We start from the raw sequence: 18,364 nt of genomic DNA, 5'->3' as shown, positions 1-18,364 counted from the left end.
GTTGCATTTTATATTATCCAGCTCTATAACTACCATGCAACCCAAAAAGTAATAGTTTGGTATATTATTTCAAAAATAAGTAAGATACCTTTATGCAACATAGTTTAGGAGGTTCAACCTAAGGGAGTATGTTTAATCTATGTGCTACCAGTGCTCTTTCAGGACGGCCACTAAATAGGAAAATAGGTAAAGTCTGAACAATTACAACACAACCTTGTAAACAATGTCTCGTTCCATGTAGCAAGTTCTCATTTTTGCAATTATTTAAATAAAGATTACATCTGTGAAATGCACTACTAATTGGAATGTACGTTAATGTAAATACGTATCTTTCCTTTCGCAAGCAGTTCGTAATTTACTGTGACTGAATGATTAAGCTTGGGACAGATTATTTTATTGCAATCGATTAATTTTTAAGTTAAAGCTGTTTATTATTTTAAAATGGAAAATACAAATGATTTAATAAAACGGTCAGAAAAGGTTCTATCGACGATTGTTATCTAATCTAATCTTTGTTTCTGGTTATCAAAACGTTTCTTTCGCAGAGGTTGCTCATAATTCATGGATACATAACCAATCACTAGTAAATACAGCGTAACTTTGTAAGACCTTTCTTTGAAAATTTATTATTAAAAAATATATTTCTATATTCAATAGTAGTTTCAACACAAAAATTCTTTGTTTTTCTGTACCGTATAAGTTTTAATTGTAACTATAACATAGGCCATATTTACCAAGTTTCCCTCCAATATTTTTATGATAGGACAACAAAGCTATCTACTGCTGCAAAAATACAGCATAACTGTACATCTGTCTAATTAAAATTAATAACAAGAAACTCAAATAAACTAACTAAGGATGATAGTGTACTTCTCATCGCATAAACTTACGAATGAGTCATAGTGCACAATATATTAAGGTCGGATAGTTAAAATTAATGTAAGTGTTTTCTAAATGCAGTTTTAATGCGCATCATTATTGCCAATAATGGAAATGGGCCTTAGCCAGCTTGGGTTGCCAAAACGATTCGTGGCCCGATTCTCTCTCAAGATACCCCTTCTTTCTCCCCCCCCCCTACTCCTAATGCATATAAAACTATAAATATGTAAGTCTTCTTACACTTCCGTAATAAAATTTCCTCACGGGTTGCTTTCCGAGTTTTTTCTCTTGATACTTTTAGGTTAAATAAGAAAACTTGGTACCATTTCAAAACAATCAAACCGAATGTCCACGTGACTTTACGTGTGGATTGTATATTATTGCTATGAAATGACAAATTACAGTTAAATCTCAATTCATCAATGTGAAAATAAACATTTTTCAGTTAAAAAATATATGTCAAAAATGGTCTTGGGAATTCTTACTTGGTTGTAACTATGGAAATAGACATACGGAAACAATTTATAACAAAGAAATCGATTTAGTTTTTGACCAATTTGGTGTATATAGGATTGATCTTAATTACTGTTCTGTCATTACTGTAATTACTGTTTTGTTGAAAATGTATAATATTGTGTTTTTGAAATAATAGTGCAAAAGAAAATAAATGTATTTCTTTTTCTTAATTAACACAGCACTTAATTTAACACGTGCATGTTCATAAAATGGATACCACAAAAACAGACGTTTTGGGTTTTTGAAATGTGTTTCTGGTTTTTTTTTTCGTTGATCAATCACATGGGCTCCAGTTCAGGGAAACTTGAACACATAAAAAAATATTTTTGCTGCTCCAGTAGTAATTTTATTGAACAGGCTCTTCAAACACCGTTCACAAAATTTTGGTGGTTCAAGGGGAAGAGATTCCATCCTCTCCACCTCACCCTGACTTCAAAACAACAGCCAGATGTTCAGCTAATACATAGATTAACTTAAAAAAAGTGGTGGGGGCCGCGAGTAAATCTTCTTAAAATACCTAAATTTTGTGAAAGGACTTGGAGTAGGCAAGGGTAAACACAAGCAAATCAAAACAAAACAAAATTATTTTCACTCCTTCTATTGTTGGCATCAAGGAAATAAGAAAATTAACCGGTTACTTTTGCCTCACCCAGTTTTGTAAGGTGTAGGCCTATAATATGTAAACTATGTATGTCTGGGTATAAACTAGTTATTGCAAGGAATTAAATCACGATTTGCAATGGAAAAGCATTATATTTCATTTAATAGTTAAGAATAATGTGAATACTGTTACGACGAGTTCGTTATATCACAGATGTGACAAAGTCATTGATGTGATATTAATGTAATGTGAAATACTGAATCAGATTAAATATTGCATAAACTTGTGCAATATTTAATTGCATAAATGCAAACGAGTGTACTTGGTGTATATATCGTGTGTTTATATTTCAATTTATACAATGATTAATATTAGGCAATAAAACTAGACATTATGCTTCTAAGTGATTATCAAACACCGTAAATAGTCTAAAGTGAGTAATAGTGCATCTGGTGGCATTCCAGCAAACATAGCCAACTTTTTTCAATTCTCTAAAGGAGATTGGACTGTTTTCAAGTACCTTCTGTAAAGAATGTAAAATATTGTAATTAGGGTAAAGAGAATAAAAAAGTTTTAGTTGGACATGAATCTATTACAATGTAACGTGATTTAAATTAATAAATTAAGATCCATATAGTTGATATTATTAGTTTCAAATGTTATGTTCGATAACTGTCTGTGGTTGTTAGCGCGCACAAGCTAACGAATCTCTGATCACAAATGCTGTCAACAAATAGCAGATCCAAATCAAACACGCCTGCTTCAGTGTCAATATTATTGGGTCTATGTTTATAGGCAGTCGGCTGCCATGGAGACCGAGGGAGGTTCCCATCAGGTTACAGCGAAGTGGTGAAGAGCGCAGCTTCTGATAGCTACTTAGAATTGTGAAATACAATGTATAAGGAAAACCCCGCTAATCTACGCGAGCAAATTAATCTATCGTAATAAGGAAAATTATACCGAATTATATCATAAAAATTAAAATCTATATCAATGAAAACGTTAAAATGTCATTATTAAGGATAGCTTGTAAAACTTAAGGTCTTGAATACTTAACTGTGATATTCATGTGCCTTGTAATGGTATGTATTTATTTTTTATTTTTTCCAAACCCAATTCCAAGTGATAGTATGGGTCAACCTTTTATCAGGATAATTTCAATCTTTGTTTTAGATAATAATGTTTTATCAAACACTTTATTGACGAAAACCCAATTTTGTTTCACTAAAACATGCAACGTCAATGCATGCTTCAGTTTATAAGCTTAAAGTATCTTTAATGTTTCCAATAAATTAACCTCTTCTTTTATTAGTATGGTAAGAACAGCTTTTGCTAGGCATGTAAATGATTCAACGAAATTATTACGATTGTGATAGACATTATACTATCGATATGTCGAACTGTTGACAATAAGGCAACAATAAGCTATAGCTGGTTAAATAATCAAAAGTTAATAACATAGTTAACACCAGCTGACTTTTATTTCTAGGGACTAATAAAGCTTTTTACTCAAAAGGGGGAAAAAGAGCTTCTTTACACCCACAACGCAAGTAATATAAACGGCTGTTTTTCTGCAGTATTACGAAAGAGTATGTATTTCATAACAAGAGTAGAAAGTGAGTCATTACATATTTGAGACCATGTTTGAAATGCGAGATTTATCGAGCACTTTAAATGGTCGAGATTATGTACAGTCCCACTTTCACTCGTGTTTAATCGGTACTTTTTGCTACACTAAAAAGACTAATTATTTTATTAATTAAAACAGACATTGGATATTTCTTAATTACAGTTAGGAACACTACAAAACTCATAGCATTTTTTAGGCTAAGCCTTCAATTTAAATTTAATATTTTTTAAATTGGTTGTATAGTTTTGTTGTTTAAAATTCAAACAGTTGACAAAACAATGACAGATCTTTGTTTACTTCGAAAAAATAGTAATCATTACTTTCACATAGTAAACATTCTTTTTTCCGCAGTGAACAATATAATGATGAATTTTGCAGGTGATAAACATGCAACAAAAACAGGTAATTTGACAGTAGTGTAGCGAAAAATCCCTATCACTACAGGAAACAAATAACATGTTTTAGGTTATGTGCCAAAACTTAAGAACAAAATTTTATTTTTAAGCCGTGTATCTTATGTGAAATTATTTACATTGCATAGAGAGGATGAGATTAAGTATTTAAAAGGTCAACGTCCTATAAATTATTGTATTTTTACATAATCATAATTTAATAATAATGATACATTTATTCCGAGGATAGCTTATACTTATTTAAAACGCTTACATTCATTTTATAAACGTAGTTTACAGTTTCTTATTGACAGCGTAAGATATTTTTGGAAAACCTAGTACATAAAGCATAATGCTCAAAGTTCTTAGCAGTCTTGAAAGAGTTTTTCTTTCCGTGCCGTTACTTCGGATGATTTGTAGGGACCGGGGGAGAGATTTATTTTGTGCTTCGTGGAGTATAAAACATCTCTGTGTCTCATTTTGCTTGTGCTTACACGACACTATTGCAGAGTGGATTGCTCTGTACTCAGTTTTATAATTTGTACAAGTCGAATAATTCAATTGGTTGACAATTAGTTGGCTAGTTGATTGCATTCCATATTTTTCAAGTATAACGTTTAGAAATACTTATAAAACTACAGACCTATAACTTTTCAATACCGATACTTGTAAAGATGTAATAATTGTTGATAAGTTTACCCTTCTAAGAATCTATTAAATATTAATTTCATGTGTTATCGTAAATTGACTTAACTTAAGATTGTAGTTTTGCCCGGCTTTAGTTTAAAAACGTCATGCTTTATATCCACCTTCAAAATGAACTGTAGTCATATAGTTCAATAATTTCGTAACGAGTTTTTCATTCAATATTAAGAGAATTTTATTAATTTCAAGAGTTTGGAGATGTTTGTATTATTTTCAAATTTTCCTACAAATATTTGGCGTAGTCCACAACCTAAACGCATTACAATTTTTCTGTTGCATTCAACCATTGCAAATCACTTCTCATGTTATTTTGTCTCTTTAAATAAACTTATGTTCTATCCAGACCCCCAATTTTTAAAAATTTATTTATAAAAGTCCCCTTTCTCTAAGCACAAGGTGTAAAATACTACGTAAAACAACCAAAGCAAATAGTGTTAAACAAATAACAAAGATTGTCATTGATTCTTATGTTATATCACAAAAAAAGAACAAATTTAAAATACTTTAAACAGATTTTAGTCCATGAGTATACAGGGTGTACATAAAGTCTCGCACGGGTTATATATATGCCGAACTATAACGCGTAAATCAATAAAATTTGGTACATCAACACGACACATAAACATCTACTTTTTGAAGGAACAATGAGTTTTCTGTCTTGTGATGGGGACGTCCCGCAAGGAGTCAGAAGGAAATCTTAAATATAACGTAAAACATATTCCCATAATTTTATTTTCCTACTTATAGTTTGATTTAATGGAGTAATTCCTCGTTAGCAGTTCTTTCTATACGTTTTCTAAATTTTATGTAGCTATTTGTTATCTAACATTCTTATCCATTTATTCTAAGGTAATTAAATAACTTAATTTACGCAAATTGACATCATTATCTAATACTAATAATAACAAAAAATAAAAAGTAAAAAAAAAACAAGTTACAGACAATAAGTAACAATAGATATATATTAATTTGACAAAAGATTTACGAGGAAAATTAAGATTGTAAGAAACTATTTAATTTTACAAACCTAAGCTACAAAACTAATGGTTTGGTAAAAAAAACAGAGTTTGTAAAACGACATTTAAACATAATACTGTACATACCTGACACTGCTGGGGGCCTTGACGGTTGGGCGAAGACGCTTTAGGCCGGGCTTTCTTAACAGTTAGCTTGCTGGAGTCCGGAGTACCCTTAGCATCCTCAGTACTTCCCACTGCAACACAGATTTACATTATAAGTATGTGTTGTGATATGTTTAATAATTAATATGTTAATTATGTCATGTTAAACATATATAAAATATCTGAAGTCGTGATTATTGTAAAATCATAACGTCTATTAGTTAAACAGATAAGAAATTAAAGTAGTTCAGAGATCAAGATAGTTATACATTTATTTTTTATGATTTTTTGTTTACTTAAACTTTCAATAAAATTCACATCCTAATAAATTTCGTTGAATTTAGTTAAAGTTGGCACTTAAAAATGCTATACTTAATTTCTGACTCTCAGTAATCCATAGCAGCACTAAATGTGACGTTGGTTGTAGAATGTACAGTTTTGGAATTGTGATGCTTTTGAACAGCTTGAATACCTATATTATAGTCTATGGTACCACATCCTGTGGTTGATATTCCTTCTTTTATAGAATGCGTTCGTACTATTTGTGTTAATCTGACTATTCGAGTAATCCAAAAAACTCCCAGTTTGACTATTGAGAGTAAATATATACTTTCATTTCAGGATTTTTTTAAGAAAGAAAACCGATGTTCAATTGACTAGGAAGAGTATGTGAACTAAATCAATCACATTATAAATAAATGTGACTATAAACGTTGTCAAACTACTATATTGTTTTGAAAATCCATAATGGATTGAATTACTTAACCATTTTTTGTTTTTTTTTTGTTTTAATGCGCAAACGTTTGCTGCAATGCTTACATAGCATCATATTCTACAGCACTGAGTGAATACCAAACAATCATTATCAGTGTACGTATTACATGTTTCTTATAGTCGTAGAGGTTATTGTAAAGACAGTCCACATAGTTGATATTAAGAATTATTCTAATCATATTGTATCATTTATGATTTTTAATGTTTAATATTAATCTACATGAAATAATAATGTATAATTTCAAAACCAAAACGACGAGAAGTATTCAGCAGAAATAGGGTGGCTGGAGAAAGAATTAATTCCAGAGTTCTGCAATGACTCAGAAGTTTTAATGAAGCTATAGGGAAGACAGTAATAATTAATATTAATGAAGCGGTCCCAATACTGGCCTGCAGATGTTGATGTAACAATCGGGACTAACTTAAATAGCAGCTGAGCAGAAACTCTTCGCTTAGTAATTTAAATGTCTTAAAAAATAATTTCAACCTCTTAAGTTGGTACTGATAGTATTTGAATTTGTGATTTATAAACGCAGACAATCACATAATAAGATTGTGTGTAGTGAACACAAGCTTAAACATATGTTAGTAAACTAGTTATAAAATACTAATCTGGATGGTAATAATCTGGTAATGGTTGCATATGAACGTTAAATAACCCAGTATCTTCTATAATACATTAAAAGAAGTACAATTTGCGATTCATTGTGTCTGTTTAATTTCCGTACAGAACAGGGTTTTTTGTAATTATTTATCATAACGCTCGTGGAATATAAGCAGTAATCTATTTCATTAAAACTTTTAGGTTTTTGTGTGTTATTGTGTTTGTAATGTTAGTATAATGGGTGCAAAGTCAACATCAATTTTAAAATCGTAAACAATAGCATATTTTTGAAAAAAGTAACTTAAAATACCACCTTTCCATAATATATTCTAAGATAACATGTTGTATATACATACATACTGTATATATGAAGTGAGGAACTTTACACCATTGGGAAGTTATAAGCACAGAAGGCTTTTAGGCACTGTGGCAACACAGCTTTGGTTGGAACACATATTTCAGACATTGCCAAAGGAATAGATATAAAAAAGATAGTTTCTTAGCATAGGCTGCATTCCCTGTAAACTCAAATACATAGGTTTAATACTCCTAAATCATATATTTTGTGGTGACTTTAAACCGTTCATTATTTAATAAGAAATCATAGAGTAATTAAATACCTATTTTTATCTATTACGGCTTTAAACAATAGCAGACATCTGAGAACACATGCGTGAGGATAATTTTTTTCTTTCAAATGCACTTCACTAGAATTTGAATTGTATTACGTCAAAAGTATCAGATTTAAATGTCATATCATAAACGCTGTTATGGTCATGCATAATTATATCCACCACATCGGTAAGGGAGTATTTTTAACTTTAAAACAAATTCATTGTTCTAGCTATAACGATGGGGCCGGGTTGAGGGGGGGGGGGTTGAGTCTTTACGCTAAAGGAGAACCATTAACAGGACGAGGAACAAAGGCTTACTTAGCAGATCAAAGTTATAATCGTGTCTTGTTCCGGGGCTTGCTAACTTTCTTTTGTAGGTAATGCACCCATTAGAGCCAATTTACATTATGTAATTATTTTAAATTGCTTTGGAAGTGCGTAATCTATGCTTACAGTTGATTTCGAACGACCCAATTATCATAAAAGGTGCAATCGATCAAAGTAGTATTTATAAAACTGTTATTACTACCTTCTTTAAAAATATTTTAGGTATATACTGAAGATAGAATTGTCTTCATTTGCATTGCGTCAGGGGTTGAATAAATAATACACATATAAGCACAGGACGGACACATGAAAACATTTCGTGTATTCGTGTGTCCGTCCTGTGCTTATATTTGTATTATTTATTCAACCCCTGACGCAATGCAAATGAAGACAATTCGTGGTAAATGTGACAAGACTATAGCTTAGTGTACCACTACGCACCTGACGATGGAGTCATCTCCGAAACGGCCGTAGTGGAATATTACCCCTGATTGCGTTGACGGTAAGAACCATAGATATTATTATTGTATTTTCACGCAATCTACCACACTCAAGAATATACTCAATTGGAGTTTGCATCTAGATAACAAACTTGACTAACAAAATTCACGTTTTTCTAAGAGGTATAAAATGTAGCCTATGCGATTTTAGAAACAACAATCACAAAAAAATAATGAAATAGCATAGAACAAATTGATAAACCGTTACGTTTCTTTTCACCTAATTGCTTTGACGAAGGACAGTTGTCACAGTGTCAGACGATTTTGTCTCGCGGTTACAAAACACAATGTGTCTGACAATAACAGTAAGTCAGTAGGAAATGTGGAAATGTTGTTTGGAGACACAACAAGACGGCACATGGCAGTCTTCAACACAACACAACACAACACATGTCATGTCAAAGGCCCATCGGAGCGTTTCTGACAACGTCACTAATCACTAATTGACAAATATCTCCACCAGACCGCACGGATTATTTGCTCTTTTTATTGCTAGTGCAAAACAAATTACAGATGAGAAAATACAGATTTATATTCATGTTCATTTTTTATGTTTGCAAACGGTGTTATATCTAGGGATGCTATAATTAAGTTAATTTTGATTCTTCGCGGATTAATTATCTTACGTAAAACTGTTTCATTGAATTTATTTTAGTTATGTAATTGAAGTCAGTAAAACGTGATTATATTTCCTTGATCCTAGTGAGGTTAAAATCTGACAAATAATTCACGTAGAAAATTAAACTATACTTTCATTGGGTTGGTTATTAAAAGTATTTTTGTGTATGATAATTGTTTTTAATTGATTGTTTGAATATATTTACTGGTTTGATTTAAAAACATAAAATTAAAACAATGGCACGATTAAAATGTTATAAAACAACCGAAGTAAACACTGTAATATTGTTGGATATAAAATGCATTTAAATAACAAACTGCAAATTTGTCTCGTGGTTTAAGAAAACTTGAGGTATTATCATGTTTTTAATATTACAAATGTAATTTAAGTATTTAAAAATACAAATATTTTAAAATGTTAAATATTTTCCATGGAACTAACTATTTCAGAAGACATTTTAAAGTAATTTTTCTCATCAAGAAATCGTTTAAGCACCTATCAAAACTGTTTCGGCAGAAAAGAAAAAAGTGAGAAATATTTTTTTAGTTTTTTAAGACACAAAAGAATGGAGTATTTCCCGCCAAGTTAACAGAGCGGCCTCCGCCGCGTAGTTTGTAGAATTAATTAAAACTAACCTCGTGTAGAGCTTTGCTCGTAGCAGGGCCTCGACTCCAGCGGCGCGAACCTCCCTCTAATTGTGTAATAAATCCTCGAGAATACAATAATGAATTAGCGAAATGTAATTAAAATACATAATGGACAGAACGAACAACGATCTATTCAACATTACATGTCTAGAGGAATAATTACTATGCTGAACTATTCATCAGTGTTCAACCTATGTTCTTAAAAAAATTTTCGTTCCTTAGATTTGTCTGATTTTAGGCAATAATATAACTGAGCTGCTCAAGACGGAGCTTTTGTCTTGTCAACCTCGCAGTACCTGCAAATATTGTAGTCCTATAACTTAGACAAAATTATTGGTGTAATGTAATTGAATATAGGGTGTTCCACGAAGAGGTAGATATTTTTGAATTAATATACCAGGCGTATCGGACCAAGCTACAAACTTGAAACTATACAGTTTTGAAAAATACAAATGCGAAAAAACCCTTTCGGGTCTTACTTCTGATTAACAGCAACAAAATGGCTAAGTAACAAAATCACCAAAAAGGTTTGATAGCGTGATTAAAATAGTGCATAGCGATATAATGACATAAATTCTAATGAAGGTTTACAATCAAATTGCCTTTTTTACGACAAAACATAATTTAAGTTCATTAATTACTTTAATTTTGTCTACTGAAGTAACGCTGTAAATAAATCAGGAATCAGTTTGAACTGAATAGTGTCGCTAAAAAATTGCTTTACGACAACATACTATTAGTTTTATCTTCAGCCATTTTTTTTTCATTAGTCAGAGTAAAGTAGGAATCGTGGATAATTGATCTACATTTGTGTTTGTTGGTGGTAAACGTTTTGAAACTATAACGTGTTCGAATTTAAAAACGGCAGGGCTTTCGTGGCACACCCTATATGGGATCCTGTTTGTGCATGCGTTTCTATATATTAATAGGTAAGCATGTTTATTAAAACCCTGTTTTCTAAATGTACGCATACCGTTAGAAAGATATTTGTCTGTATATGTGAAGAATCCCTTAAAAAATTAAACAAGGCTCAAAATAAACACAAAAAATTAATTTCAAATTTAAACAAAACTAACATTGGCCGTAAGTTGTGACCATCGAGAGATCGATGGTTGTGACGAAATAATAACGAATTATAAACAGAAAATCAAAACAAAAGGAAAGAAATTCCAATCACGTGTTTTATTTACAGTGTGGAGTGAAATTAGACAAGTCTGTCGTACATTACATATTTTTGGTCGAGTTGTCAACCACTGGACGACCTCTAGTAGTTAGCTATTTATTGTATTATTTATGTATTAGTTACTATACAGTTGTACTATACGACACTTAAGATATACTAAATTATGTGTGTGCACTTCTATATCTGTCATGTTGTACTAAAAGGTTCGCCATTTTACACACAGCCATCAGTCAAAAACCGCAACATCTTTCTGTCATAAAACAAATAAATGCAGTAATAAAATTCATCTCTCACCGGTAGTAATGAATATCTGCAAATAAACTTTTTAACAATGTATACGAAAATAGTATGTATTGTCTAGTTAGAAGGCTGGAGATTTAAACGGTATTACAACAATGAAACATGCCATGACAGGACACGGAGTAATCAGGGCGCATATATAAATCTTTGGAGGGCGGGACACCACGTGAGAGTTCATTAGTGGGACAGCCGGTCGCTGGTCGCTTCTGACCCTTTGATTAATGAGGTCTTTCTGGTACACGGCCTGCTTGTCACCCGTCGTGTACGTATCTCTGCAAACTCCTGGCGAAATATTCTTACTTATGAATCAATTATCATACGAGTTACAAGCTTTCAACAATGCTTTTACAATTCTTCTGGTTGTAATAAAATTAGAATTGTTCTCAATTCCTGTAAAAGGATTAATTACCGAAACAAATCAAACTTAAAAACAATTAAACATTGTACGGTTCAACTTTTGTGGAAATTAGACCTTTCGAACTAAATCACAGAAAAAATCAATTCTTTTTTAAATGTAACATTTTCATCATTGTTTTATTCTAGAAAACTTACAAAAAGTAAACATAAATCAACTGTCAAAATTATACAATTAAAATACAGCTGATGTTCAGATTTATAAAATATTAAGCATAAGTCCAGTCAAACATGAGCGTCGATCATAACTTCATCAGTCATTTTCACATCCTCCCACCTTGAGGAACGTAAGGTAACTTGTTCCTCAACACAAGGTTTTTATTGGAGAAACCGTTTTGGTTGTTTAACCATCCGTCCACTTCTAGTCACAGTTTTCTTATCTATCACTTTATTATCCTGCTTCGTTTTGTTCTTAATTTTTTCATTTTTCAGGAACTCTTCTTTCTCACAATTTTGTATTTCAAGAGGGTAAATTTTTTGGATAGTTCGCAAAATTATTCCTGAATTCGTCTTGAGTTTTGCTAGACGAATTTTACCATCTCTACCCGGTATGAGTTCTTTTACAACTGCCAAAGGCCAATTTAGACGTCTTTTGTCGTCCGTCTCCACAATGACAACTTCTCCAGCTTGTATGTCCCTTGTTGACCTTTTCGACTTCATCATTAGTGCTCCCAAATACTCGCTCCGAAATCTCTTTCTCAGATCTTCTTTTAACTTTTGGCAGTACCGGACCCTGCGGTTCAACTCTCCGTGATTAATTTTGTCCACATCAGGTGTTCCAGTTTCTTTAATGTCAGTCAAGAACATTGCTGGAGTCAAAGGTATCAAGTCATTCACTTCGTTAGAGATGTATGTGAGGGGACGTGCATTTAAAACTGATTCACAGTCACAAAGGATAGTCTGGAATTCTTCATAAGTTAAACTTGAGTTGCCCAAACATTTTCGAAGAAGTTGCTTCATCATTCCTATCAATCTCTCCCACCAGCCACCCCACCAAGGTGATGAAGGGGGGTTGAATTTCCATTTAATTCGCTGGACCGAACTGTATTCCTGGATTTTATCCCAGTCAACTTGTGTAAAGGCATTGTTTGCGCCAACAAAGTTTGTCGCATTGTCGCTGTATACAATTGAGGGTCTGCCTCTTCTAGCTATGAATCTTCTCAAAGCCTGTAGAAATGCATTAGTTGACAAACTTGAAACTAGTTCTAAATGAACTGCGCGATAAACAGCACAGGTAAACAGACATATCCAAGCCTTCTGACCATTTCGCAAATATATTGGTCCTGCAAAATCGACACCACTAATTTGAAATACTGCAGCATCTTTTACTCTGTCTTCTGGAAGACCAATGGGCCCAGTTTGTAGACTTTTCCCTTTGTATCTTAGACACTTCACACAAGACGATACTACAGATTTTACTGTTTTTCGCCCACTTAATATCCAATAGTCTTCACGCAAAATGCTTAATAAATACTGAACTCCTGCGTGACAAGCCTTGATATGCTTAGAGCGTATTAAAATTTGCACAACAGGATGTTTCGATGGTAGTACTATTGGTGTCCTGAAGTTTTCTTGGTCTTTTCTGTCAGTAAGCTTCGACTTTACACGGATCAAACCATTCTTATCTTCAAAAGGACATAATGTTGCAAGTTTAGCATCTTTCAGTCCACAAAAACTCTCTTTCTGGACTAGTTTCCAAACATTGACTTCAGCTTTTTCTATTTCTTTCAGGGTTAAGGAACCATTTACTTTTTCACTTCTACGGCAATTATTATAAAATCTATTAATCCATGCTACCATACGCACGATCTTTTCAAAATTGCTGAAGTATTTATAATACCAGCCTGACTTAGTTTCTTCAGAATTCGTACAAACTGATACGATTCCTTTCTTCTTTTCACTGTGGATTTCTTCGTCGTTGTAAATCATGTGAACTTTTGGCCATTCTTCTGGAGGCTGTCTTAGCCACTGAGGGCCCTCCCACCATTTACAATCAACTAGATCCTTAGCTGAGCATCCTCTACTAGCTACATCAGCGGGGTTTAGGTTTCCAGGTACATACCTCCAAGAGTCTTTACAAGATAATGACCTTATTTCTTGACATCTATTCCAAACAAAAGTAGCCCAATTGTCTTCTCGTTGAATCCAAGATATGACTGTGGTTGAATCGCTCCAAAAATGTGTTTCTAAATCAGAGATATTAAGGCTATCGAAGATTGACCTTCCAATTCTGGCTCCAATTGTGGCTGCTAATAGTTCCAGTCGAGGGATTGATAGGTCTTTCACTGGTGCTACTCGTGACTTTGCTGCTACGAAATGAAGATTGACTGATCCATTGACCTCAGTCCTTAGAAATGCGACAGTAGCATATGCGAATTTACTAGCGTCACAAAATATATGCAAACTAAAAGTACCATCCTCCCCAGCGAAAAAACGAGGTATGTTAATCTCATTTAAATATCCCAGATCTTTGTACCATTTCAGAAAGTCACATCTTATGTCATCTGAAACCTCTTGATCCCATTTGAATTTCATGGACCAAGTCCTTTGCAATAGAATCTTAGGGAGCAGTGTTACTGGGGAAGAAATCCCAACAACATCATAAACTTTGTGAGTAATAGAAAGCATTTTACGCTTTGTAACTACTTGCAAGTCAACTGATTTGAGAAAATCAACATTAAGTTTAAGCACGTCAGTTCTCTCGTCCCACAGCATACCTAATACACCAACAGGTTGAGTAGTAGGTGAGAGAGTTTTGTCAGTAAACTCCCACCTTCTAAGTTCAAATTTTCCATCTAAAAATAAACTAGTTGCTTGGGAAATGAAATCATTCAGTTCACTTTCAGAGCTCACACTTGTTACACAATTGTCGACATAGAAACTATGCATGAGCTGTTCGACATAAGGCTTGGAATATCCATTTCCCCTTATAGCAAAACTTAAATGATAGTTAATAGTAGCTGCCAGTAAAAATGGACTGCAGGTCACACCAAAAACTACTCTTTTGTGCCTATAAATTTTGAGGTTTCCATCATCATCATACCACAAAAATCTTAGGAAATCTCTATCGGACTTAGACAAACTGATTTGCAAAAAAGCTTTCTTAATGTCAGAAATGACACCTATTTCTTTTAATCTGAAGCGAAACAGAATGGAAGGAATTAATTCAATCAAATTAGATCCTTTACTGAGACAGTCATTCAATGAAGGTTGATTATACTCCTTAGCGGATGCATCAAAGACAGGTCTTACCTTTGTTGTACTGTTTTCCTTGTAGACGGGCCGATGAGGCAAATAATGTCCCAACTTACCAAAGTCAGCGGTGTATGGGACTTCTTCAATTATACCTTCTTGTTCCCATTCTTTGAACGTGGCATCATAAACATCATATGTTTTCTTTTCCTGGAGTTTTTTCACTGTTGATTCAAGTCTCTTGACCGCTATGTTGACATTGGTCGGCAAGGGTGGATGGCCTTCTCTCCAAAGTAAAGGCACCTCATAACGTCCCTCATCATTGATCTGAACAGATTTGTTGAAAAACTCTGTAGCTTCAACTTCTTCTTCAATCTTGTTCTTCCTTGAATTCGGATCTTCAATTCCAATGACATCTAATTCCCATAGCTGTGAAATTGGTTTGTCCTTCAGAAACATTGTATGAGTAGACATGACGTTAGGGGAGTCTGTAGATACCACTGCTGTAGATGGAGTTTTTCCTAATAAGGTCCATCCTAACAAGGTTCTTACTGCAACGAGACCTGAACTCAAAATTATTCGCTCATCCATTAAAAGTTTTCCAGCGACATCTGCACCAATCAAAATATCAATAGGCCCTGAATGATTATCAGAAATTGTTACCCCTAACTCCTGTAACTCCTTCATCCAATTCCCCAGTCCCGCAACGGGTAAAGCATTGCATATTTTTATTTTATCTAGAACTTCAAAATTGCAAGCGTAGTTGGTCTCTGGGTTACTAAGTCTGACTCTATAACAAGTGTGTTCTTCAACTTCACTACTAACTCCACCGAACAGTGAATGTTGTAGCCTCTCTTTTCGAATGGCTTTATACTTCATTTCTTTTGCAAGATTCTGAGATATATAGGATCGCTGCGATCCTGTGTCAATTAGCGCTCGCACGAACTTAACCTTATCATCGCTTTTGATGCATACACTTAGCGTTTGCAATAAGACCTCTGATCTGGTATTAGCAGATAATGAATTTTCAACTTGGGCTTCAGAGACTTTATTGCCACTGTCATCTTGCTTAACTCCCTGCCTACACATTAAAGGGACATGTCGTCCACCGCAAATGTTGCATTTCAATTTGGCTTTGCAATATTTGGCTAGATGTTTTGGTTTCAAACATAAATAGCAAAATCCCCTTTTCTTCAAAATATTTGACTTTTCATCATAGGAGAGTTTTCTAGCACTAAAGCAATTCTCACTACCATGCGAACCTTCACAAAATACACATTTCAGAGTTGATTTAGACGGTACATCAACTAAGTCTGAAGCGGATGGAATTCTAGAGTCATTAGTTGTACTAGGCGAATTTAAGTTTGGCCTTCCTACTGATTTACCCGTACTTGGTGTCAAATTTGATTTATTCCTAATAGAACCGCTCCTATGCTGACTTACCGACTGACAAGATTCAAAGCCATCCATAGCTAGTCTTATTCTTTCTTCTGATTCAACTTCACCTTTTAGAAAGAGAACAAGGGACTCTAACTTTGTTTTAAGATCTATAGGTTTATCCCCTGAACTACAAAGTGATCTTTGCCATGCCCTAAGACGTTCCTCAGAGAGACATGACTCAACTAAGGGGTACAGTAAGGCTGCACACTTTTCAGTAGTTACCCCCAAAGTATCTAAAGCTCTAAGTTGAGTTTCAATCCTATCATACAAAGTTGAAATGGGAATCTTTTCAATAGAGTTTTGAAAAGTTATTTTCAAAAGTTCCCTAACATAGATTTCCGTTTGTAAGTCTTCTCTCCCAAACCTAGACTTCAGACATTCAATTACTTTGGGGTAATTGTCAGCTATAGGTGGAAAACTAATGACTATTTCCCTAGCCCTAGATTTGGGTTCAGTAGCTTGAATAAGATATTGAAATTTATCTTCATCTTTAAGTTCAGAGTCTAAATGAATCTTTTGGAATTGGCTCCAAAAGTGTAGCCAATTTTTCAAATTTCCATCAAATTTAACAAACTCGATTTTAGGAAGTTTTATTCTAGCTTTTGAGGTATTCGGTTTACTTGAACATGATTTACTACAACTTGAAGCTACATCCTCATTAGATTTCAAAGTCAAACTGTCAAATTTAGCTTTTATCAGAAAGAACTTATTTAAATACTCATCCGATCCGCTGAGTTCTTCGGTGAGTTGCTCCTCCGGACAGTCTGATTCGAGAAGTTTTTCCAGTAGCTTATCATTGAGTTCATTAAGTTGGTCGTTCTTTTTCTCTAATAGTTTCATACTTGCTTCGATTTCAGGGTAATCATGGTCGTTGGAATTCAATCTGTCCAAGATACTTTGCGAAAGAGTTGTAAACGATCTCCGAATTACCGTTCTCTGTTTCTTAAGTCGATTTATTTCGATCATTTCTTGTCCTGTCACGGTCGCCATGTTTTACAATTCTTCTGGTTGTAATAAAATTAGAATTGTTCTCAATTCCTGTAAAAGGATTAATTACCGAAACAAATCAAACTTAAAAACAATTAAACATTGTACGGTTCAACTTTTGTGGAAATTAGACCTTTCGAACTAAATCACAGAAAAAATCAATTCTTTTTTAAATGTAACATTTTCATCATTGTTTTATTCTAGAAAACTTACAAAAAGTAAACATAAATCAACTGTCAAAATTATACAATTAAAATACAGCTGATGTTCAGATTTATAAAATATTAAGCATAAGTCCAGTCAAACATGAGCGTCGATCATAACTTCATCAGTCATTTTCACAAATGCAGTTATTCAACTTTCGCCTATAAATATACAGATTGGAGTTTGTACCAAGCTATAGATTTAGGAAATACGTAACTCAGTTCCTTTAGCATGATACATTATTTACCCAGTTGCTTAGCCCTTACTAGTAGGACTCTGGACATTATTTGTAGCTAAATCTTCTTATTTTACTCAGCTTCACCTCCTATATTGCATTCCCTTCGTTAAAGCAAGGTGATTGTCCATTCCTTAGACGAAATCAATTATTTTATCATATAAATATATTAATGATGTATTGGACTGACGAATAGGTGGCTTTAAATTATACTATTTTCGTATCACGGATAAGACTATAGTATGGTTAAACCTGTGAAAACAACTAACATCATTGGCATCCATATTTAAAGGTTTTTATTTAACTCGCATTTATATTTTAAAGTAATTACTGTCGTTAGGTAACAACCCATATGCAAAATTTCTTCTAAATCGGACCAAAGGTGTAGTCTGTGGCTCTATACACATCCTCAAACACACACAGACACACACACTCACGCACGTAGACATCACTTCTAAAACCTTTTTTTCATCTCAAGGG

General features: G+C 33.5%; 1 protein-coding gene across 4 annotated transcripts in view; it reads right to left on the bottom strand.

The window, feature by feature from the left end:
• Positions 1-18,364, bottom strand: part of LOC128988600 (serine-rich adhesin for platelets-like) — a 271,927-nt gene that overhangs the window by 188,648 nt on the left and 64,915 nt on the right. For all 4 annotated transcript variants that reach the window (XM_054410025.1, XM_054410056.1, XM_054410046.1 and 1 more), the window contains exon 3: positions 5,827-5,936. In XM_054410025.1, the coding sequence (XP_054266000.1) occupies positions 5,827-5,936 (110 nt within the window). The remainder of the gene's footprint in view (positions 1-5,826; positions 5,937-18,364) is intronic.

Source organism: Macrosteles quadrilineatus, unplaced genomic scaffold (genome assembly GCF_028750875.1).
Source record: "Macrosteles quadrilineatus isolate MER2022 unplaced genomic scaffold, UCM_ALF_1.0 Scaffold_1__1_contigs__length_201487025, whole genome shotgun sequence".
Taxonomy (NCBI): domain Eukaryota; kingdom Metazoa; phylum Arthropoda; class Insecta; order Hemiptera; family Cicadellidae; genus Macrosteles; species Macrosteles quadrilineatus.
Note: the sequence above shows the minus strand (reverse complement) of the source record. Positions and strands in the feature narration are given on the sequence as shown.